The sequence below is a fragment of the Nothobranchius furzeri genome, chromosome 2 (genome assembly GCF_043380555.1).
Source record: "Nothobranchius furzeri strain GRZ-AD chromosome 2, NfurGRZ-RIMD1, whole genome shotgun sequence".
In the NCBI taxonomy this organism is placed as follows: Eukaryota; Metazoa; Chordata; class Actinopteri; order Cyprinodontiformes; family Nothobranchiidae; genus Nothobranchius; species Nothobranchius furzeri.
This window is the reverse complement of record NC_091742.1, coordinates 72240472-72264185: the sequence shown is the minus strand read 5'-3', so window position 1 is coordinate 72264185 and position 23714 is coordinate 72240472. Positions and strand designations below refer to the sequence as shown.

Sequence of the window (23714 nt, the reverse complement as noted above, 5' to 3'; positions counted from 1 at the left end):
AACGTCCTATAATTTCTGCCCCCTTTTCCAGAAGAAATAATCAATTTGTTTACAGTTTCCATTTGTCAGACTCACATACAGATTCATATTAAACTTTTCCTGTTCTTAATTCCAGAGTGATCATGATCATTGATTTAATTTACATTTTCATAATTATTTAGTACACTCAATTTGGTACATTTTTTGAATATATTAAATGACAGAGTTTTTTTTAATTTCCCTTTTAAGGTTATTCCATAATTTAACACCATTTACAGATATAATCCATTCCTTAATTTTAGTTCTATATCTAGGTTTTGTAAACACATCAGTTTCTTTCAGCATGTAGTTACTACTTCTCTTTTCAAATATCCCCTGAATGTTTGTTGGCAGAGTACCTAAATCGGCTTTATACATGGTTTCGAAGATTTTCCAGTCTTTTAAATAATGAAATTTCAGTAATTTATATTTAATAAACAATGGGTTTGATGGATCTCTACAGCCACTATAATTGATGATTGTCAGAGCTCTTTTCTGTAAAATAAGTAAGGGTTGTGTATAGTTTTTGTATGTTGCTCCCCAGATTTCTACACAATAAGTCAGGTATGGAACAATCAATGAATTGTACAATGCCAACAAACCAGAATTAGTCAGTAAAAACTTGACTCTATGTAATACTCCTAAGGATTTTGCAATTTTACCTTTTATGTAACTAATATGGGATTTCCATGTCAAGTCTTCCTCAATAAAAACTTCAAGAAATTTAGTTTCTGTTACTCTTTGAATTTCAATCCCATCTGCAATGACACATCACTGTTCTTTTTATCATTAAACAGTATAAAATTTGTTTTATTAAGATTCAGTGTCATTCCATTTATATCAAACTAGTTTTTAATTTTAATCAGTTCTTCATGTATCACTTTAGCCACCTCCTCAATATTTGATCTTGAGTAAAACAGTGTTGTATCATCTGCAAATAGAATGGTACCGAGTGTCTTAGATACATTTACCGAGTGTCTTAGATACATTTACCAAGTCGTTAATAAACAAAATGAACAGTTTTTGTCCAAGGACCGACCCTTGTGGCACTCCACAATAAATTTCACATAGTTTTGATTCATGGTCCTTTATCTGAACAAACTGTTTCCTTTTTTCTAAATACGTTTTAACCCATTGATGAGCCACACCTCTTATTTCATACTGACTTAATTTTCGAAGTAACCTTGAGTGATCAATGATGTCAAAAGCTTTTATCAAATCAATGAAAACACTAAGTAATTTTTATTGTCAATTGCTGTTGATATTTTATCCGTTAATTCCATTATTGCCATTGCTGTGTAATGTTAAGTTCTAAACCCCTATTGTTCATTGTTTAAAATTTATTTTTTGATGAATTTATCCAACCTTGATACAAATACTTTTTCCAATATTTTAGAAAACTGTGGAAGCAGTGACACTGGCCTGTAATTATTGAAGCTATGTTTATCACCATTCTTATACAAAGGAATGACTTTCGCTGTTTTCATTGCGTCAGGAAAATTTCCAGTAGAAAGTGATAGATTACAAATGTAAGTGAATGAATGGTTCAATGACAGATTCTATGATGGTTTTAACAGTTATCATGTCCAGGTCCTGATAATCGGTTGATCATTTGTTTCCACAGTTTTTTACAATGTTAAGTATTTTTTCTTTATCTACTTTGGCAAGGACAATACTATTGACAGTACTAATCATTGTGGTCAATTTATCTTCTATTATTGGTTTGTTCTCCATCAAACTCCTACCCACATTTACAAAAAAAATCATTAAACTCGTCAGTGATTTCATCATCATAAATATCTTTTTTGTCCTTGACAAAGTGATTTGGAATACTGGATTTTGTTTTCTCTATTAGTCACACAAGTAGCTTTCCTGTTATTTTTATTCTGATTCAATAGATTACCATAATAATCTTTTTTTTGCTTCCTAATTATTGTTACCAATTTATTTTTATATTTTTTATATGTATCTTCTGCTTCCCTTGTTTACAATTTAAAAAAAAAAACTCCTATATGTAGCGACATGAATGGCCTCATTTGTGACCCAAAGGTCACACTTCCTCAGCTGGGTCAAGCTGTCCTGGCTTCACTTCTATCTACAGATTATCCATCACAGGATACTTAATGTCGGTCTACCACACCTTTAATCTGACTGCCTTTATCTGACTGCTGTTCCATCTGCAAGACGGACACTTCAAGATTTAAAAGAATAATTTTTAATAAACTCTTTTCACTGTCTATTACAATGTTCATAAATAATCATCAAGGTTCATTATAAATGTATTTAATTACTGAAATGAATTATTATTCTTTGGTTAATAATTATTATTATTTATGATAATCAGTAATGTTTAACAGTGACAAGAAGATCATCTGCACTTATACACAATCATGCAGGACACATTAAATCAGGTTAAGGTTAACTGCACTCACATGTCTTTGTCACATGACAGCCCAGAACTTTCTGTCTCTGAGAGGGCGTGTTCTGAGGTATGTTAAATCTACATGTCAAAATGTAATTCGTTAGAATAAGATTACCGGCCGTCTATTAAAACCTAACTCCTCAGTTCAAGTTCAGTTCTTGAGCTCAACAAATTCTCTCCATGGCAACGAGAGTCCAGAGGATCGAGCCGGCCGTTCGAAACCTCTACTAAAGCTTTTCTGTCACGCCGATAGAATTGCTTCAACAGAAACGTCATCTGCAGCACAAGCTGACGCTACGAGATTCCTTAAGAATCTGCTCAGACGCAAACCAATTCCACACCTGTGTGCCTACAGCAACTCTAGGACCAGAGAGTCGGTACCACTGGTCTCCCCTACCGGACCGAGTACCCAGAGGCTGATCAACATCCTCTCTTGACCTCCGGATCTGAACAGAGGGTCGTCTGAACGGTGAGGTAGAACACAGATTGCATCTGAATGCCTCTTTTAAGAAATAATTTAGCTTAACTGCAAACCAAATTCTTTCACCCAGAACGCGTTTTTCTCTAAGATAAAATCTTCTGAGACCTACATTCACACATTCAAACATACACACTTCATGTTTAGTTTCATCCAGACACGGACTGCTTTGTAACGGAATCAAAGTGATGTAACTATCTAAAGTTGTATTTTAATACCCTGTTAGTAGTTCACTTTTTATAAACAGAAGAATAGGCTGTTTTTATCATCAGGGAGTTTAATTAAACACTCTGTATTGACTTTGAGACAAGAAAAGAGAGAGAGATGGGATCGTTTGAGAATCTTTAATTTCTGAATTATAAATTCTAAACAATCTACCAGGACTAACTCTGTGATGAATGAAAATGGATTCGGATGTTGTGTTGGTGCGTGTGTGTGTGTGTGTCTGGTTCAGATTCTCTAGGCTGACGTCACTGAATCTGGTCGTCTTTGTTATGACTAGATATAACGAGGCTTATAAAGTGATGAAATGAGCCGCTATTTTGCCGTGTATGTACCCAGTGGGGGTCTCCCAGGTAGATCAGGAAATGCCAGGTCTGGAGACCTCGGATGTACGATGGAGCTGTCGGTGCAGCGATCACAACGTTTCAAAGCCCGTCTGGAGGGTCGACCCCGGTACCGTTCGTCGGCGTCAGCAGGTGCTCTTATTTTGAAAGGACGTCGTCTGGTTGTTAAACGACGAAAATCTCCCGCTTCACAGTTCTTAGTTTAAAGAAGAAAACACATCTGGCCAGGCTGCGCTTTTCTTTAGGATGATGGTGAATAGAACTGAAGTCAAAATGGAACTGACTTAAAATGGCGTTGCCCTGTTTTATATCTCTGAATTGTTGATAAGTTGGAGTAAAGTGGATTGGACACTTGAAGTCAACACCAGATTCTCCTGCGGCAGCCGAAAGCTCTGATTGGTTGGAACAATGTGTCATGCGTTTCTATGGAGATGAGGATCAGTATGTCTGTGCCGTACTCCTGTTTTCATTAAACATAATTCATGACATATTTATTTCACAGATCATTCACTTGATTATTGTTGATCAACATCTGTTTTGCTTAATAATTTTAATCACAAATAAAGTACTTTGATTAAGTAAAGTTTCTTCCTCTCCTTCGGACTCTTCTCCTGGAATGTAAACAGTCTGAGGAACACCCGACCTTGGTTTTTCTACAGGGTGTTATTGTGCACCGGGGGCAGCTGTATGGAGTTGAAAACCATGAACTTCATAACCTTACAGCTTTAATACCAAGTTTTAATACCAAAGCTTTTATAAATTGTCATTTACGAATTGTCTTTTAAATTGTCATTTTTAAATTGTTAGTAATAAATTCTTAACTTTTTAAACCTCACTCTTCTTTGAAATAAGACACAGAGTGGTGCATTTGGTTATTAAACGAGCAAAGATCTCTTTAGATCTTCGGAATTAATAAATACACTTTCGGTATTAAAATCTCTTAAATTAAATATTACTCTTTTGTTTAAATATAGACCAAGCCAGTTGGTGTATGAACTTCTATCGATTATATAAATATCTGTGGATATATATATATATGATATAAGTTTCATTGCCAATTTGTTTGATCTTTCTCAGAATTTAACAAAGCTGAATAGCAACAATGTTAAATTCTAGTTATGTAGATTAACAACGCTACATATATAAATTATTCTATTTTGCACACGCATTCTTTAATCCCTAAACCTTGGTTTATGCTTGACGCATCCGCCAAGTTCGCACGGCTCCGCGTGGCAAAATTGCATCATTTTAACGACCACGGCCCCTCCACCGTGCCTCCGCACGGCCTAAACTTTCCGCACCGCGCACATAGGAAATTTTCTAACCACGCACACGGTCGGACACGGAAAAACATGGCGGACTGGCAAGAACTAGTATGGCAGAGGTTCGTAAATACAGACATTTGTATGATTCAGCTCTCAAAGATCACTGTGATCAACATGTTAATAATTCTTGGAGAGAAATAGCTCGCACTGTCGGAAAAGACGAGGACGCTGTTAAAAAATGCTGGAATGACATGTTGTAAACAACAGTAATTTTTACTTCTACTATGGTGTAGTGTTGGATGCATGCCTTAGAGCTCCATGCTGCCCCGTTCAGTTTGGGAGAATATTGGCTCACCGCAGAGACAAGCCGCATGAACCATAAACGCTGCAAGTTGTGAAGCGCGTTCCATCCGTGAGCCGCATCACCAAGCGGAAAGTAAGTGCGTCAAGCATAAACCAAGCTTTAGTCATCTAAAGTTGATTTTCCCTTTTACCTGTAGATTTGATTAATTTGCAGTTATCATTATATGACTTCAACAGTATTTTCATGAAGGATGTGTATGCAGCGTTTCATTTTAAACTGTCATTATGGTTAGTTTACATGCACACAAATATAGACTATATATGTCTCGTATTTACATAGTTTTAATGCATATCCAAAAAATTAATTCTTAAAGGGGCATTATGGAAGTTTGACAGTCAAAACATGTATAGAAATAATAAATTTCTTCTTAATACATTCTCCTGCAATGCCCTGGTCCTGTAGAATGAGCCCTGGCATTTTTACTGTGATTGCCTGTTTTTCTGTAAAATCACAGAAAAAGAGAGCTGCTCGGGTCGAGCAGGCTGCTTCATGTGCATTCATGCTCAGGCATAGCCCTCTGAACCGCTCTTAAGAGGTACAGATACAAATGACGTCACTGGCACAATTTCTCGCTTGGTAAGACGTCGGACTTTCGTGCTGAAGACCCGGGTTCGATTCTGGATGTGAACATCGTTTATTTAGAGTTTATTTTTTACATTAATGGTATATTTTTTTACAGTAAGATGCCCAAAGTTTTATTTGAGACTCGCCGAACGGCATTGAATTCACAGATAAAAAAGATGTGGGTTCAACTTTCATTTTGGAACAATTTTTCAAGAGCATGCAGGAGGACTGACCCATCTTAAACCTTTGTCGGCTGTGCTGAAGAGAAACGTACAGAACCAAATTATTTAATTAATTAGCTGCGCGTTCTCCTGTCCTCTGGGACACACACACACACACACGGAGCTGACTGTCTCAGCTGTTATTTTCGTTAAGGAGTGTGCACGTACAGCATGCGTGCCTCGTGCACGAGCCTACTATTGAAGCTGCCGTTACGCTTTTGGCCTGAGGGGGCAATCGCGAGCATAAAAATTCAAAACTCCGTAAAGTCCCTTTAAGGTACGTTGTTTAAACATTTTTTATCCTTCAGAAGGTGTGGTAGCTTTTATTTTGCCGTGGCGGCGCACCAGTCTTCAACTGTCCAATTTTGGTTAGCTTGTGCAAATTGTAGCGTCTTTTTCCTATTTGCTGTGGAGATGAGTGGTACCCGGTGGGGTCTTCCTCTGTTCTAGCCCACCCGCCTCACGGTTGTGCGTGTTGCGACTTCACAAATGCTTTGCTGCATTCCTCGGTTGTAACTAGTGGTTATTTCAAATTTGTTCTTCTATCAGTTTGAATCAGTCAGCCCATTCTCCCCTGACCTCTAGCATCAACAAGGCATTTTCGCCCACAGGACTGCCGCATACTGGATGTTTTCCCTTTTCGCACCATTCTTTGTAAACCCTTTGTAAACGTGGAAATCCTAGTAACTAAGCAGATTGTGAAATACTCAGACCGGCCCGTCTGGCACCAACAACCATGCATGCCACTAGGGCTGCTCGATTATGGCAAAAATAATAATCACAATTATTGTGAGTGAAATTGAGATCTCGATTATTTCAGACGATTTTTCAATTTATGTTGATTTTATTTGTTTTTATTTTGTCATAAAATTGCTCGGGGCACAATCAGGACAAAAATAAATAAGAAACAAGATGATCACTAAAATAACTCCTGATTCCCAGTATAAAAAGACCAGTATGCTTATAGCTCATAGTTTATGACCCAAAGGCTATAGACCTTGGTTTAACTCATTTAAGTCTAACCAGTACAGACCCAAATACCAATATCTTGCAAATACTGACAGCAAGAATTATATATTGGCATTTATAACAAATAAATGCAAATAAATTGATGTTCACAAAATTTTGCATAATATGTATTTAGTCGTGTCAAGGTGCAGTAATAATAATAATAATACATTTTATTTAAAAGCGCCTTTCAGAACACCCAAGGTCACTTGACAGAAAATACTTAAGAAAATACATTAAAACAACAATAAAAGGCAACGAAGAAAAAACAAAGAGAGAAACAGTTTAATAAAATCAGAGGTCATAGGCAGATTTAAACATACTGTGTGTTTTGAGTTTGGTTTTTAAAAGGGTAAAACTGTCGATGTTCCTGATGTCAGGGGGGAGTGAGTTCCAGACATGAGGAGCAGAGCGGCTGAAAGCCTGAACAGCATGTTCAGTGTAAACCATAGGCATACAGCTTGGAGGAAGTTGGCTGATAGCTGAGCATGCGCTGACGGCCGATCACCGGACACAGCAGCGTTTGAAGTTGACAGCTCGTTAGCAAACATCCACAAACAATTTAGATGCATTTTTGCCTAATTTAACTACTGACAACGGAAAAATCATCTGGTAAGTATAACTCACTCAATCTGGAGATAAGTGAAGGAAATTTAGAAAGTTTGTTAAATTATACTGACGAAGTTTTTTGAAGTTTTCGTTATGGGTCCGAAGAAATCAGCAGCTGAGGCTGAAACACCTGGGATCAAGAGGAGCCGTCCTCAGGACTCGCCTGAGGCCTCATCTCCCCAGAAGGACGTATTGGAATTATTAGATTCTATTGATAAACGGCTTCTGGGGTTTGAGGGGCGACTTCATCTGCTCGAGGTTCTTCACCAGGAGTTTCAGAACCTCCGAACATCTCTGGAATTCAGTCAGGAGCAGGTCGAGCGGCTCGCTGCTGAGAGCGCGTCTCTGTGGGAGTCCGTTTCTTCCCTGGAAGAGGGAATGACGCGGATCGCCCAGGACAACAAGATTCAAAAGGAGACGGTTTTGGACCTTCAGGCCTGCAGCATGAGGGATAATCTGGTGTTCGCAGGCCTGCCGGAGCAGACGGGAGGGGCGGAGAACTGCGATCTTTGAATATTTTAACCAGAAGATCAGAACTTTTTATTGCAGTGATTACTGGACACTTTCTATTAACTCAGAGAAAAGAGAGTCAGGTTTATAATAGTTAAGAAGTTTATTTCTACACAATTTAAACAAGGTCTAACTGTAAACACTCTGTGTACTGATGAAACTAGGTGGAATTAATCAATTAATCTAGGTGGAGTTAATTAATTTCCCTCTGGGATTAATAAAGTATTTTTGAATTGAATTGAATAGAATTGAGTTGAATGAGACGTGAGATGAATAGTGTATGTGTTGTTGTTATCAGAACTCTCGTATCCGGAGAAGCAATTAGTTCTGAGTGGCAGCGAATGTTTTGCTCTAAACTACGGTTGGTGATTTATAAAACATGTTAAACGCCATCTGTTGGTCTACGTACCCACAGGGGAAGCCTCCGTTCAGATCCAGAATGTCGAGGTCCGTGGACCTTCCTTGGTACCGAAGCCGGTAGAGACAGCAGCATTGTCGACCAGACTAGTCTTGGAATGCTTCCAGGTCACGACAGGTTATTATTGACGTCAGCGAGACCCTGAAGGGGTCGTGAGGTTCAGCTTTTATTGTGAAGGAACCACTGTGGTCAGGTGTAACGTGCAACAGATTTTATCCAGCTTGTCAAGGTTCTTATGGTTGTAAAGGTTCCGGATGGCCTGTCAGAAACTTCTCTAGAACGCTTTGAACTGAAGTAAAGGTGACGTGGGAATAGTTTTTATAATTGTCATATTTTGGTTTACTGGCGAATCAGAATTTGACATGCAAAAGAGGGCTTATACAGACACGACAGAAAACCACGCCTTACATCAGAAACGTAGGTTCTGATTGTATCAGACAAAAGGAAATGTGTAATGTGACTTAACATAACTCTGTGTCAACGTGTCTAGTGCAGCTGTCCAAAATTATAATTACTACTGATCACAGGATTATATTATCAAGTAATACATTGTCATTTCACAAAATGATTGAACATCTGATTCACATTATAATTGGCAATAACAAACATTGTTTGATTATATATTTATCAAAAGAGTTCTCCGTCTTGTCTTGAACTGTAAGGAGGTGAAGCAGTTTAGATGAGCAGAGGGCATGAAAGGCCTTGGGCCAATATCTCATGTAGATTAGGCCTCCCGACGGAGACATCACATCTCCGCTCGAGCAGACGCAGCAGAGCATGACCTTTTAGGTCAAAAACAGGACATTTCGTGACGCTACAATATATATATATATATATATATATATATATATATATATATATACACTTGTGGTATATATACTGTTGGGGTTATTGGGAAGCGAATAATTAGTAAGCTTTTACTTACTTTTGGATTCTTCAATAAATTCTGTAAATATGGGAATATTTACCGAGTTATTAATTAATTAAGATACTCTTTAGGTATCTCCGGGGCACCATCCCCTTTAACCGGGGAAAAATTGAATCCAAACTCTTACCAGTCTACCTGAAATTCGTGGAATCAGGAGCAGAGATTTTCACGCCGACACAAAGAAGTTTACTGGAGACAAAATCTGAATTTTATAACATTTAATTAACAAGGAGATTAATAATGCAAAACAATTTGATATAATTGGAGATGTGTGTGTGTGAAATGGAGGGTGTATGAATGAATGCTTGTTCTCCCAAGAGCAGGTGCGCGTGCGTGTGTGTGTGTGTGATTTTCTGAGCAGAACCTTTCTCTCTGTGATTCAAGGCTAACTCTCTCCCACACTGATAACCGATAGGGGAGGTGTGTGTGTGTGTGTGTGTCTGGGAGCTGTCTCCTTTCTCTCTCTCTCACAGTAAAACTTAAACACTTCAAAAGTTCAAACCATCATGAAGCGTCACCAAAGGTTAACAGGGGTGGACCGTTAAAGCGCCCGAGCGCCAATGGCGCTAAATTTTCTCGTCGGGCGGTAAATACTTGACGACTTACCGCCCGGGTGGCGCCCAAGCCTTATTTGTCATTTACACACTGGCTTTCACCTACATCATGGCCCCGCCCTGTAGGAAGCCGCCGTTTTCGTTTCGCGCGCGTGAACCTGCGCGCCTCTAGCCACGTTCTGCACTTGTACGATTCGTGCACGTACTGCACATTCTAGTTATAGTCACGTGAACTATAAGTTCACTATTAAAGACGAAGTGGAACCACGCTAGAAACACACAAGCACGCAGGAAGATCGCGCCACCACAGGGATGGGATTTCTTGATGAAATCTCCGGCAAAACGCTTTAAAACTGGTGAGGAGAAGCGAGACAGTTCGAAACGGTATGAAGCAGAGAAGCGTGTGCGTAGGTGGAATGATTCTTGGCGGTTTAAAGAAGAAGGGAGGCGCAGAGAATGGCCGTGTTCGAGTTGAGCAGCGCATCGCCTGGAAAACAGGCGAGATTAGACGGAAGCAGCGGGGGGAGTGGCTGAAAGCCGGCGTTTCGCCGGGGACACACCGGCCGCGGAAGCGCCCGAAGCGCCGAGAAGCGAATTGCTCACGAAATTCGGCCGCTGCTCGCCGCTCCTCAGTTCAGATCAGACGCGCCCCATTTGAGGCGCGCCTCGGCTCAGCTGTAGTTTTTCTTTTAACTACTTGTCCTCCATTTCCTCTCTCTTTTCTCAGCTCTTTTCCTCTACGTGTGTGTGTGTGTGTGTGTGTGTGTGTGTGTGTGTGTGTGTGAGAGAGAGAGAGAGAGAGAGAGAGAGAGAGAGAGAGAGAGAGAGAGAGAGAGAGAGAGAGAGAGAGAGAGAGAGAGAGAGAGAGAGAGAGAGAGAGAGAGAGAGAGAGAGACTATGCTGTGAACCAGTTGTTTCTGCCAGTTGAATCTCTTGGATTTTCCTGCATGTGTAGCTCGGGGGTGACGATGGCTGAAGATATCGCGTCAGCGTTCACATTTGTTTAATTTTCAATTTTAATTCTGGTGCCTGTTAGCAGCTGAAACATCCTCACGTGCTTGTGGATATCATATATTGTATATGAAGACCTGACTGTAATAATTAAAGGTTATCAGCTGTAGGTTTAGTGTGCTCATAGGAAACGTTGACAAAAGAAAACAAAACACATTTCTCTTTATGGCCTATATGTGATTTATAGAATACATGTGAACAACTAACATTTCATGTTCTACCACCGAATGTTTGGATCAAAATATGAACCAATCAGATCTTAGATCAGGTGAGAGCCAGGCGTTTCCCATCATCATCTAGGTTTTGCAGCCGAGGGAGAGCAACTGCAGCGCCTTGCTCCAAAATCTGCGGCCGCCTTGATCTCACAAGTTTATCGTTGTCTACGTATGCATGACGTCAGAGCAAGTCGGCATCAATTCGGACACGAATCTAACCGGCATGCACTGCTCGCCGATCAACGCTGGTCTAGTCTGCGCAGAACTGGCTCATCTCGAACACAGCCGATGGCTCGAATACAGCAAAGCGGAGTTGGTGATGTACTGCGTTGTATGCCGGAAGTATGCGACGACAAAATCGTGTTTTGTTGAGGGAACAAACAAATTCAAACTTGAATACGTTATTATGTTTGTGAATGTGTACAAAATAAAGGTTTATTACATTTAAAACAGTTCTGTTATTATTTTGACTCGTTTTGGCAGCTGACCAGTGGGGCCGGTAGATTCTTGGTGGGGCCGGTAAATATTCAGAGTTACCGGCCCGGCTGGCCGGTTGGTTTTGAAGTTAATGTCCACCCCTGGTTAATCATAAATTAATATCCTTTAAGTTAAACAGCTTGGCCACAGCTGACAACTAAAGATAATTAACTATGATCAATTAACACAATGACCCGACGTGCGTGGTTTGGTTACGGAAAAGAAGAAAACACGTCTGATAATTTGAAACGGTCTCACGCTGCGACCGTTTATTTTGTTCTAGAAGAGACGAGAAAAAATAAAAGTTTAAATGAGATAAAACTTGCAGGAGCAAACAGCTGTTCTGAATCAAAGCAAGGCGCCCCTTGTGTTCGCTGATCAGATGTGATTTTACGCTTCTCCTCCACAGTTTTCTCCAACTGGCTGGACACAAAGAGAGCAAAGTTTCTTTTGTGCTGAGTTTGATAATTTACAGCGTCTCCGTGTGGTTTGATGGCTTATGGAGTTGCTTTCCAGCGGTTCTGTGTCCTCGCACATCAGCTGGAGTTGAACAAAAGAGAGCAGATTTGCTGGGTTTCCAAACCCAGCTTTTCAGCGGTTCAGTGTTTGATCCGCTCACGTTGATCGGAGCGTGCAACGAGCGTGTCCTTCACAGCCAGCCAAACCGGTACAAAAGAAGGCTAAGTTTCGTTTTTAGCTGAAATTTATAACTTTGAGCTGGTTGTTGTGTTGTTCGTGCTCCGCCTTGGCGGTGACATTATCACATTGCTTCCGTGTGCCGAGCATCATGGGAAAGGAAGTGTCTCTGGCGCTGATGTTGGAATATTTGCTTTTTAAGAGCAATTTAACACAGTCTTTGGAGAAAATCACTGCACAGTAATTTCCTCATGAGGGCAGACCCTCAACAATACCTTCTCATTCAATATGTTTTCTTTATTTTCATGACCAACAAGTGCTAAACACCTCTGGGAACTTCTTCAAGACAGTTGGAAAACCATTTCAGGTGACTCCCTCTTAAAGATCATCAAGAGAATGCCAAGAGTTTGCAAAGCAGTAATCAGAGCAAAGGGTGACTATTTTGAAGAAAATAGAATATAAAACATGTTTTCAGTTATTTCACCGTTTTGGTTAAGTACATAACTCCACATGTATTCATTCATAATTTTAATGCCTTCAGTTAGAATCGCCCAATGTAAATGGTCATGAAAATAAAAACATGTTGAATGAGAAGCTTTGTCCAAACACGAGATTTTTTTTATTCACATTATTCTACATTTTGTTTTGTCTTTTATCCTGTCCAGAACTTCCACAGCATCATGTCTGGGATAACAAGATGGCTCTGACTGACCAGCAGCTCTCTAAACAGAAATGGACCTCCAATTTGGACCAGAAGGAACCAGAACCTCCACTGATGAAAGAGGAACAACAAGAACTCCTTATCCATCAGCATGAAGGGCAGTTTCTTCTGAAGCAGGAAGTTGTTACCTTCATGGAGCCCTCTCCTTCTGAAGAAACAGACTGTCATGAACCAGAACCAAACAAGAACCAACCCTTGTGTCAGAGTACTACAGAAGCTGAGAACCAAGATCAGGGTGGATGCAGGAAAGAAAACTCAGAATCAAACAGCGATGGACTGACGCGTAATAAAATATGCCAATCCAAAGATCACAGAGACAGTGTAGATGATAAAAAACAAAAAAGGCACAAGAGGGCTCACACAGGTGAGAAGCCATATCCATGTAAAACTTGTGGTAAATGTTTTAGTGTCAGTAGTACCTTGACTACACACATGAGAACTCACACAGGTGAGAAGCCATATCCATGTAAAACTTGTGGTAAATGTTTTAGTGACAGTAGAACCTTGACTACACACATGAGAACTCACACAGGTGAGAAGCCATATCCATGTAAAACTTGTGGTAAATGTTTTGGTGTCAGTAGTTCCTTGACTAAACACATGAGAACTCACACAGGTGAGAAGCCATATCCAAGTAAAACCTCTGGTAAATGTTTTAGTGGCAGTGGTCACTTGACTAAACACGTGAGAACTCACACAGGTGAGAAGCCATATCCATGTAAAACTTGTGGTAAATGTTTTAGTGACAGTGGTCACTTGACTAAACACATGAGAACTCACACAGGTGAGAAGCCATATCCATGTAAAACTTGTGGTAAATGTTTTAGTGACAGTGGTCCCTTGACTAAACACATGAGAACTCACACAGGTGAGAAGCCATATCCATGTAAAACTTGTGGTAAATGTTTTAGTGACAGTGGTCACTTGACTAAACACATGAGAACTCACACAGGTGAGAAGCCATATCCATGTAAAACTTGTGGTAAATGTTTTAGTGTCAGTGGTCACTTGACTAGACACATGAGAACTCACACAGGTGAGAAGCCATATCCATGTAAAACTTGTGGTAAATGTTTTAGTGACAGTGGTCACTTGACTAAACACATGAGAACTCACACAGGTGAGAAGCCATATCCATGTAAAACTTGTGGTAAATGTTTTAGTGTCAGTGGTCACTTGACTATACACATGAGATCTCACACAGGTGAGAAGCCATATCCATGTAAAATTTGTGGTAAATGTTTTAGTGACAGTGGTCCCTTGACTACACACATGAGAACTCACACAGGTGAGAAGCCATATCCATGTAAAACTTGTGGTAAATGTTTTAGTGACAGTGGTTCCTTGAATACACACATGAGAACTCACACAGGTGCGAAGCCATATCCATGTAAAACTTGTGGTAAATGTTTTAGTGTCAGTGGTTCCTTGACTAGACACATGAGAACTCACACAGGTGAGAAGCCATATCCATGTAGAACTTGTGGTAAATTTCTTAGTGACAGTGGTTCCTTGACTACACACATGAGAACTCACACAGGTGAGAAGCCATTTCAATGTAAATGTTGTAGTAAATTTTTCTCACAGAGTACTGCTTTGACTACACACATGAGAACTCACACAGGTGAGAAGCCATATTCATGTAAAACTTGTGGTAAATGTTTTAGTGCCAGTGGTCACTTGACTACACACATGAGAACTCACACAGGTGAGAAGCCATTTCAATGTAAATGTTGTAGTAAATTTTTCTCACAGAGTACTGCTTTGACTACACACATGAGAACTCACACAGGTGAGAAGCCATATTCATGTAAAACTTGTGGTAAATGTTTTAGTGACAGTAGTTCCTTGACTACACACATGAGAACTCACATTATATCATTGAATTGCTAAAGCCTCATACTCCAACCCGAGCCCTCAGGTCCACAAACTAGAACCTTCTAGAAGTTCCAAAGACCAATTATAGAAGTCCAGGTGATGGCTCCTTCCAGACTGTTGCACCCTGACATTGGAGTGGTCCTCCTTTTAGCCTTACTAGTCTTGACAGTCTGGACACTTTAAAAAAAAACAGCTGAAGACCCTTTCATTTAAAGCTGCTATATCTAAATATAGTATTTTCTTATTTTTAACTCAAATTTGTAATCATCTTTCATTTGATAATGGTATTTTATAAATATGTGACTTAGATTTTTATTTCTGTTTTAAGATCACTATGATTTTATGACTTAATGATTTGTTTTGATCTATGTGACACACCATGTGATTTTCTGTCTGTAATGAGTGCTATATTAATAAAATATACATACATGTGAAAAGCCATATCTAGGATGCTCTGATCAAGTTTTATGCTTCCAATCACAAATTCCAGGAGTGTTGATTACTGATACCGATCACACAGCTTGGCCAAAAATTTCCTGTGAAGTTATGAGTTCTACAGATATGATCTGGGCATAAAGGAACAATAACATCCACTAAAATGGCCTATATTAATTAGAAAGAAAAGGAAACAATTTTTATATAGCTCCTCTCAAGATAAAAATCAGAGGCGCTTCACAAGAACAAAACATTTTAAATATAAAAAAGATTTTGAAAAAATTCTAAAAATTGTGATTAAAAATGTAAGGAAAGGTAATGCGAAAACGAAGAGGAAAGAGAGAAATCAGTGGATCCTGGGAAAGGCAAAATGGGTAGAAAGAGCAGAATAAGGAGGGTGATGATGGTCACATCAAAGCCAGCTTGAACAGGTGAGATTCCGCTGCTTTTTAAAGGAGACCACTGAGTCCAATGATCTCAGGCTCAGGGGGAGAGAGTTCCAGGGACCTGCTGGGGATGTAGGGACTGCGAAGATCACAAATGTATGATGGAGCTTGTCCATGTAAAGCCCTAAAAACCAGAACCAGAATATTAAATTGAATTTGACTGGCAGCCAGACATGTTAGACAAAAACATATTTTTAAACATTTTTAAGAGATAAAAAGACTTGCAGCACAATAATTGTGTTTGTTTCTGTATGTTCCCCGAATAAGTCAAGAAACTAAAGTCTTCTGATTAAACATTCAAAGGCCAATCAGACTGATATTTCATATTTACATGGAATTATCACATCTTTTTGATCAGTTCATATATATGTAGCCAATCCTTAATGCAACAGTGTTGTAAACTTCTACCTTCTACTACCTTCTCAGATGTACCTAGGTTTGGTGCAGGTTGTGTTTTTTGTTTCTCCCAAGCCCCCACAATGCGGTCAAAAACTGAAGCAAACCCGGAAGTGAATTACATTGCAGTTCCACCCTCATCCGCTGGGGGCTGGTGTCAGAAGCGAGCAAATCCTCATTGACTCCTATGTTAAACATACCAATTTCACAGCGGAAATAAACATGTTTACAGCCTGGTACCAAAACATGTTTTTGGTTTAAATGATCTAGTTTACACTCATGACAACTCTGAGGGGGGTGAATTTTTTTCTCACTCTTCTGTTTAAATGTATTAAATGCCTAAAATTCTGTATAATTAATGAGCATCAGACCCACGTGACCACAGAGCTAGCTCCATGGAAAGGCCTCTGTAGAGCCTCGGTTTCGCCTGAAAACTTTTCCGCGATTTTTAGTCTCTGAAATCAGACCAGTAGTTGTAGCGTTTGTGCAATCTTTTTGGATATTATTTGTGTAATTGTTGGACAAAATGACCTGCTGTGGTATTAATTGCACTAATAGAGCGTCCAAGGAGTCTCCACTTCATTTTTTCCGGTAAGTAAAATTATATTTATGTATTTTAGGTCACTGCCACTCTTGCACTAGCTGAGCTTATCAAAGAACTACCATTTTTACATGTACAGTTTAACCATGAAATTTAGATGTAATATACGGTAAAATAATTAATAGGGTAAATGTCGATGGGTAAAACCATGGTAAAACCCAGTGCATTTAACATAAAAATGGGTTGAAATATGACGGAGCTCTCGGAGGGACACTTCTGTGTTCCATTCTTCCACCCAGTTCTCCCCAGCGGTCAGCCCAGCACATCTCTGACCGCTGTAGCGGAATATAGTTTTTATATTCTTACACTTTTATTAAGGTCCAGAGATTAAACTTTGGGCCGGGCCCTTATAATCAGAAGAGGTTGGTTTCACCACAGGAAATTTTATTCAAACACTTTGTATTGACTTAGAGACAAGAAAAGAGATAGATGGGACATTTAAGAAAATTTATTTTATAATTATTCGAAACAATCTCCAGGACTAATTCTCTAATGATGGGTGCAGATGAATGTGATTTTGAAGTGTTTGTGTGTGTGTGTGTGTGTCAGTTCAGAATCTCCATCTGGTGAGGCGAGTCTGAGTGTAAGATGTTGTTTTGTCTAGCTGACCACGAGGTATTTCAGAAGTAAGACATGAAACGCCATCTGTGCCGGTCCACGTACCGTTTCGGAGACTCCCGTGTTAGATCGGGAATGCCAGGTCCTCGGACCCTCCTTTGGTGCTGGAACTGACGGCACAGAGTCTGCAGCACGACAAACCAGTCTACGGATCGACTCCCGGTAGCAACGGCAGATGTCCGCGTCACGTAGAGAGTTCAGCTTTTATTCTGAACGAACCGTCGTCTTGTTGATAAGACAGAATTTTCCAGGTTGACAGTTGTCAGCTTAAAGTATAAAATACAGCTGGCCAGTCTGTACTTTACTTAGCGATGATGGATTTGAGAGCTGGTCGAGTACTTGGTTGGAACAGCGTTGAACCAAGTTGAACTACGTTGAAGAGCTTAGTTGGAACTGAAGACAGATTAACTAAACACCACAGAACTCTGCCCCGCATCAGAAAGGAAGTTCTGATTGGATGAGTGAACAATGTATCATGTGTTTACCTTATGTGGATCAGGATGTCTAGTGCACAGTCCTGTTATTCATTAAACACATAAACCATAACATTGTGATTTCACAGATCGTTCACCTGATTATTATTGACCAACAGTTGTTTGGATTAGCTTTATTAAAAATAAAGTTCTTTGATTAACCAATAAAAAGCGTTCTTCGTCCTTCTTCTGTCTTCTTTGCTGTAATGTAAACATCAGAAGCAAGCGCACGACCTTGGCAATTTATGCACACTGTCACTGTGTCAAAGGGCAGCTGTTAAGGGCAGAAATGGCATATTCATAACGCTACACCGCTTCGGCGCCTGGCTGCTGTGTGGGCTGACTGCTTGTGGAGCGGACTCGGAGAGAGACCTGACCGCAGACATACTGCAGCTTGGAGAGTTGGTTGATGGTGCTTGAAGTTAGTCTCCAGAAGTCTGTATGCCATCAGATAAACTCGCTCATTTATTTTTTATTTTTTGCATATTTGTAAAATAGTGGTGGTGGGGAGCGAATAAATAACTAATTTGTCCACAAAGAGCCGCGACCAGGTGCCCTGTTCTCATGGGAACTAGTGCAGTTTAATAAAATGGAAATTAGTTAATAAAATTGATTATTAAAAGGTTCATATCCTATCCAATAAGGCAATAGACTCAAGTGGTTCATTTTATATTGTTTTTTATAAAGTATGCATTTTGTATTACTCTTTATCCTAATTTTAGACCTTTTACTACAGTTCATGATAAGCTATTAAGTATTTTAAACCCATATGCTTAAGTAGTTCTTTGTATGAAGTTTTCCTCTAGGTGATCCAGAGAGGCTTGACCTTTAAGAGAGTGCTGGACTCCCAATTCACCAGTGGCGGCTGGCCAGTAGAGGGCGATAGGGCGCCGCCCTCCCAGTTTTCCCCAGTGTTTTTAATTTTTATAAAAAAAAATAAATAAATACAATTAACAATAATCACATATTCTAAGTTAATTGTGTGTTTTGTAACAAAAACAAATCATGCACATCTATATTGATGAGAAGCTCTCTGCCGAGCGGTGGAGGCAACAGAAAGGCTGTAGGCTGTGTTTCAATCAGTGTTGCCAACTTAGCGAATTTGTCACATTTCTAACGCCTTTTCAGACCCCCTTAACGACATGTTTTCAAAAAAGCGCCTAGCAACAATTCTGGTGACATTTCTGACACCCCTCAGCTACTTTGACTACAATTTTGTAGCAGACTTTACCTGCAGATTAGCGAGGCATCTGAAGCGACCGTCCTTCCTTCCAGAGGATCAGAAAGAAAATGATCTGCGCATGTGCTTGCAGCATGATCACGCTACCCCCGTTGACCAATTAAACCTTTTGTGGGTTCTCACAAGTCCATTATTTGAGATAGCCACCGGAGCTACATAAAGGGCGACCGCTCCTTTCGCCATCCTGCCGCATTTCGGCAGCTGAGCTCGGCTGGCACTGGTAGGCAGCGTCGCACTCACACATGGCTTCTCACCACTTGTGGTGCATTCAAGGAACATTGGAACTCTATGATGAGTTCAATAACGTAGCACATTTAAAACTTTTATTAAAAAAAAACAGAATAATACTGTAAGTCATTGGCAGGTCATTGGCAGTTTGCGTGTAACTTTTCTGAATACTAAATACGACCTGCTTCTTTTTACACAAAAGTACTAAAAACAACAAAAACAAAATATATATACCGTAAATCCTCTAATACAGGCCCGGGCCTGTATTTGACTCAAGCTCATCAAGCTCCAGGCCTTTATTGGAAGGAGGGCCAGTATTAGAGGCAGGCCTCTATTTCTATTTGAGCAAAATGAACTAATGGTTCGCTGGAGTTTTTGACAATTAAAATTGCGCCCACATTTTCAAAGTTAAACACATTTCTTTTAACAACGGTAGTTTCTGCTTCAGCCATCTCCCCCCTCCCCCTGCTTCAGCCCTCTCCCCCCTCCCCCTGCGCAGCGGCTGCAAACTCACTGATGCGCCTGCAGCCTCTTGGAGTTCCTGCTGCTCTAAACATTAAAATAATTATTTCATTTTCTGTTCCTCACTTCTGATTACCTTCAATGGTGTCTGTTTGTTGCAACAGCAGGTACAAAAACTAACTTGTTTTTATTTGACTATTTTTCTGTCCTGTCTGTTTATTATCTTCCTGCATCTCCTCTCAATCCTAAAGAAAAACTGCTACCTGGGTTCATATATATTCACCTCATGAGTTACCTTTGAACTGCAGTTCTAAAAGATCTACCGACCGCAAAAACAGCGGAGCGCTCGCTGTTTGGCGGCCGTATCAGTGATCAGTGCATCGGAGGACAAGGTGATGCGCGCAGCGCCCCGCTCCACAGCATGCAGCGAAACGCATCAGGCGCAAATAAAAGACAGAAAACATTAAAGGAAATGAACTGACATGAACGATCGCGTGTTAAATTAGTTTTTGAGGTGGCGACACCTGATTGTTACTGTGGCCGTGCTCAGGAGGCAGATCTACCGACCGCGAAAACAGCGGAGCGCTCCCTGCTTGCCGGCCGCATCAGTGATCTGTGCGTCGGAGGACAAGTTGATGCGCCCCGCTCCACAGCAGCGATACACATCAGGCGCAAATAAAAGACAGAAAACATTAAAGGAAATGAACCGACATGAACGATCGCGTGTCAGTACCTACGGTCTGGCACAGCGCGTCCCCCCCCCCCCGAACGCAGGAGCTTGTCACCTGCTGACAGCAGGCTGCTGTCTTTTCCGAGGGCTGCATCTTGCCGGTCATTATCACGTGACAGCGACTAGTCGACGACAGGCATAAAAAGTCACTATAGTGAAGTTGACTAGTTCATACACCCCCTACTGCTGCTCTCCAGAGTGTTCTGCAGCATAATCAGCACGTTCTCTTTGAACTTGATAGTGTAATGACCTGGCTGGGGTTGTAAGCCAGGTGCATTCTGGGTATTGTGTTATATGTGTTTCCTATCGTTCTGCTGGTTCCTATGTGCTGATTTGCGTGTTGTGTGAGTGTTATGTAAGCCACAGGGAAGGTGATGTGTGTTCTGTGGAGCGGGTTGAATTAGCATGGTTAACTGACCCCGTGACTCTGTGTGGTAGGAGCGTGATAGAGGATCGTGTCTGTAGCGTTACAAAGCGTTGAAGAAAAAACCTAATAAAGGTCTGCGTGAACCGCTACTGCCTCCTGCTGGTTGATTTGGGGACTATAACTCTGCCGCTGGGACGCTCATACTTGCTTGTTACCACATTCCACCCGGCCACAATAAGAGACCGGCCATTATTTACCTCCACTGACTCCGGCACCGGCCAAAATTGGAGACACGGCCTTTAATTGAATACCGGCCTGTATTAGAGGATTTACGGTATTATCTTTTAGGTCAATATATAGCACTGAATTACAACAGAATAATACATCTCAAGGCACTTGAAAACTACAACAGAAAATTCATTTTAATTCAATCATACATACATTCCTATCAATTTAATATTTTTTGTCTTTAAGAGTTCCATTCTCTTCAGACAAAATATAAATATTCCTTCCATTTTTTGTGCCATCTTTCCTTGATGTTTTAAAGGCTGCTGTTTTGTATTCTATGGGGTTTTTATTTTAATAAAGTATTTAAAAAGAAATTAAATAATTTTTTAAATAAAATCATGTGGGTGTTATTTGATTTACTCTACAAGACCAGTGACGTCATGACGTGGTGACGTCATGACGCAAACGTGGTGACGTCATTGTGTCGTATGCAAATTAGCACTAGTGACTTTTGGGGGGAACTTCAGCTACTTTCAGTCAAAAACAGTTGGCAACACTGGTTTCAATCGCCCAAACAGCACGGAAGCAGCCGGCCAATTGCTGACAAGAAAATCAAACGGTAGGAATGGGAATGTATCCAATCAGTGTCGACGTTGAGTCAGAAGCATGATGGGCGATGGAGGTACTGCCCAAGGCTTTCGTTGGTGTTCGGTAGAACTCGGCAGAGTCTCGACTACTACAGCACGTTTTTGGTCGTGACGCAGATGTAATAGACATGGACGCCAGTGAGCCTACAACCAGCATGGATACCGGATCTCAGCAGCCACTGAATTCAGTTCGGTCTCTTCTCCAGTATCCGTTCGAGAGGAGAACTATGGTGGAAAAACTTAATGTCAAAGAGCTTGGACCAGATCAGCCCGACGTAAAGATAAGCCAGCAGGAGGAGGAGAGAGGTAAACTGTACACACGAGGCTTCTCCCAAAATTGGTACACCAGGAAGGCTTGGCTAGCTGGTTGCAATCACGCTAATGCGTTATTTTGCTTTCCGTGTTTGTTATTCAAAACGACTGGGACAGATGAGGCATGGATTGAGTCAGGAGTTACGGACATGAAACATTTTTCTGAGAAGGTGAAGAAACATGAGTTATCCCGGGCACACATGGACAACACGGTGAAGCTAGCTATGCTAGGCAGAGCTAACATTGCCATGCAGCTAGAGACGAGGGGCACAGGCTTGCAGTGAAGAAACACAATGAAGAAGTGGATCAGAACCGGCACATTTTGTCCAAGAGAGAGAGATGTCAACACAGTGTATGAGCACAAGGATGACCTCCTCAGATTTTTCCAGATGATCAGAGACTCGGATGACTTTGATCCAATCACTGAGAGAGAAGCGGGAGGCTTTGTGAGAATGCTGGAGGAAGAAGATTTCGGCTTTCTGCTGGCATTGTGTCACAAGATCATGCCACTTGTGGACATGCTGTTCAACCAGCTGCAGAAGAGGAACATTGACTCTGTCTACATCTGACAGGGGTCATCCAGAGTTTCACCAACAGATTGCAAAAGATCAGGTACATACTTGTTTATTTAATATTATTGTGATGAAATTCTCCAGTATGTTAGTTTCACAAACAGTAATGTGGATGTGGACCATTTATGGTCATGTTATTTTATGTGCAATTTAATGCAGTATTTTTCAACCTTGGTCCGCAAGGCAGTGTGCCAATAGTCAGACACACGTAGATTAATCCCTTTGTCCAATAATGTAAGACAGGAAATAAAAGAGCTGTGCTTAATTCAGGAAATAGTGAAGTTGTGCACAAAGCTCAGAAAGCACAAGTTTGTTTAAAAAAAAATAGCACAGCCCCACCAAAAATATTTTTCACCAGCCGCCACTACAATTCACACTCCCGCTTGTGCAGTGAACACTTTGAGAGTCATCACTTCACCACGGACTCCAGGGTACAAACACATTACTTCATACTTAGGTTAAGATTGAAAAAATTGAAACATTAGCTGTATAATATACAGATGTTACATTGCTGTGTAACTAGAAGAAAACGTTCTTGTAAATATGTATATACAGGTGCTGGCCAGTAAATTAGAATATCATCAAAAGGTTGAAAATATTTCAGTAATTCCATTCAAAACGTGAAACTTGTACATTATATTCATGCAATGCACACAGACCAATGTATTTCCAATGTTCATTACATTTAAATTTGATATTCATAAGTGACAACTAATGAAAACTCCAAATTTGGTATCTCAAAAAATTAGAATATTCTGAAAAGGCTGAATATAGAAGACACCTGCTGCCACTCTAATCAGCTGATTTACTCAAAACACCTGCAAAGGCCTTTAAAAGGTCCCTCAGTCTTGTTTTGAAGGCACCACAATCATGGGGAAGACTTCTGACTTAACAGCTGTCCAAAAGACAATCATTGACACCTTGCACAAGGAGGGCAAGACACAAAAGGTGATTGCTAAAGAAGCTGGCTGTTCGCAGAGCTCTGTGTCCAAGCACATTAACAGACAGGCGAAGGGACGGAAAAAATGTGGTAGAAAAAAGTGTACAAGCTCTAGGGATAACCGCACCCTGCAGAGAATTGTGACGACAAACCCAT

General features: G+C 40.4%; 1 protein-coding gene across 2 annotated transcripts in view; it reads left to right on the top strand.

The window, feature by feature from the left end:
• The window catches only part of LOC107373972 (zinc finger protein 271-like), a 60837-nt gene extending 45533 nt beyond the window's left edge, over positions 1-15304 (top strand). Inside the window, exons 2-3 of one of the 2 annotated variants that reach the window (XM_054735486.2) lie at positions 2796-2909; positions 12930-15304. In XM_054735486.2, the coding sequence (XP_054591461.2) occupies positions 12962-14878 (1917 nt within the window). In that variant the 5' untranslated portion in view covers positions 2796-2909; positions 12930-12961 and the 3' untranslated portion in view covers positions 14879-15304. The remainder of the gene's footprint in view (positions 1-2795; positions 2910-12929) is intronic. The other variant, XM_070547872.1, reaches the window with a different exon arrangement.
• Positions 15305-23714: the final 8410 nt, after the last annotated feature.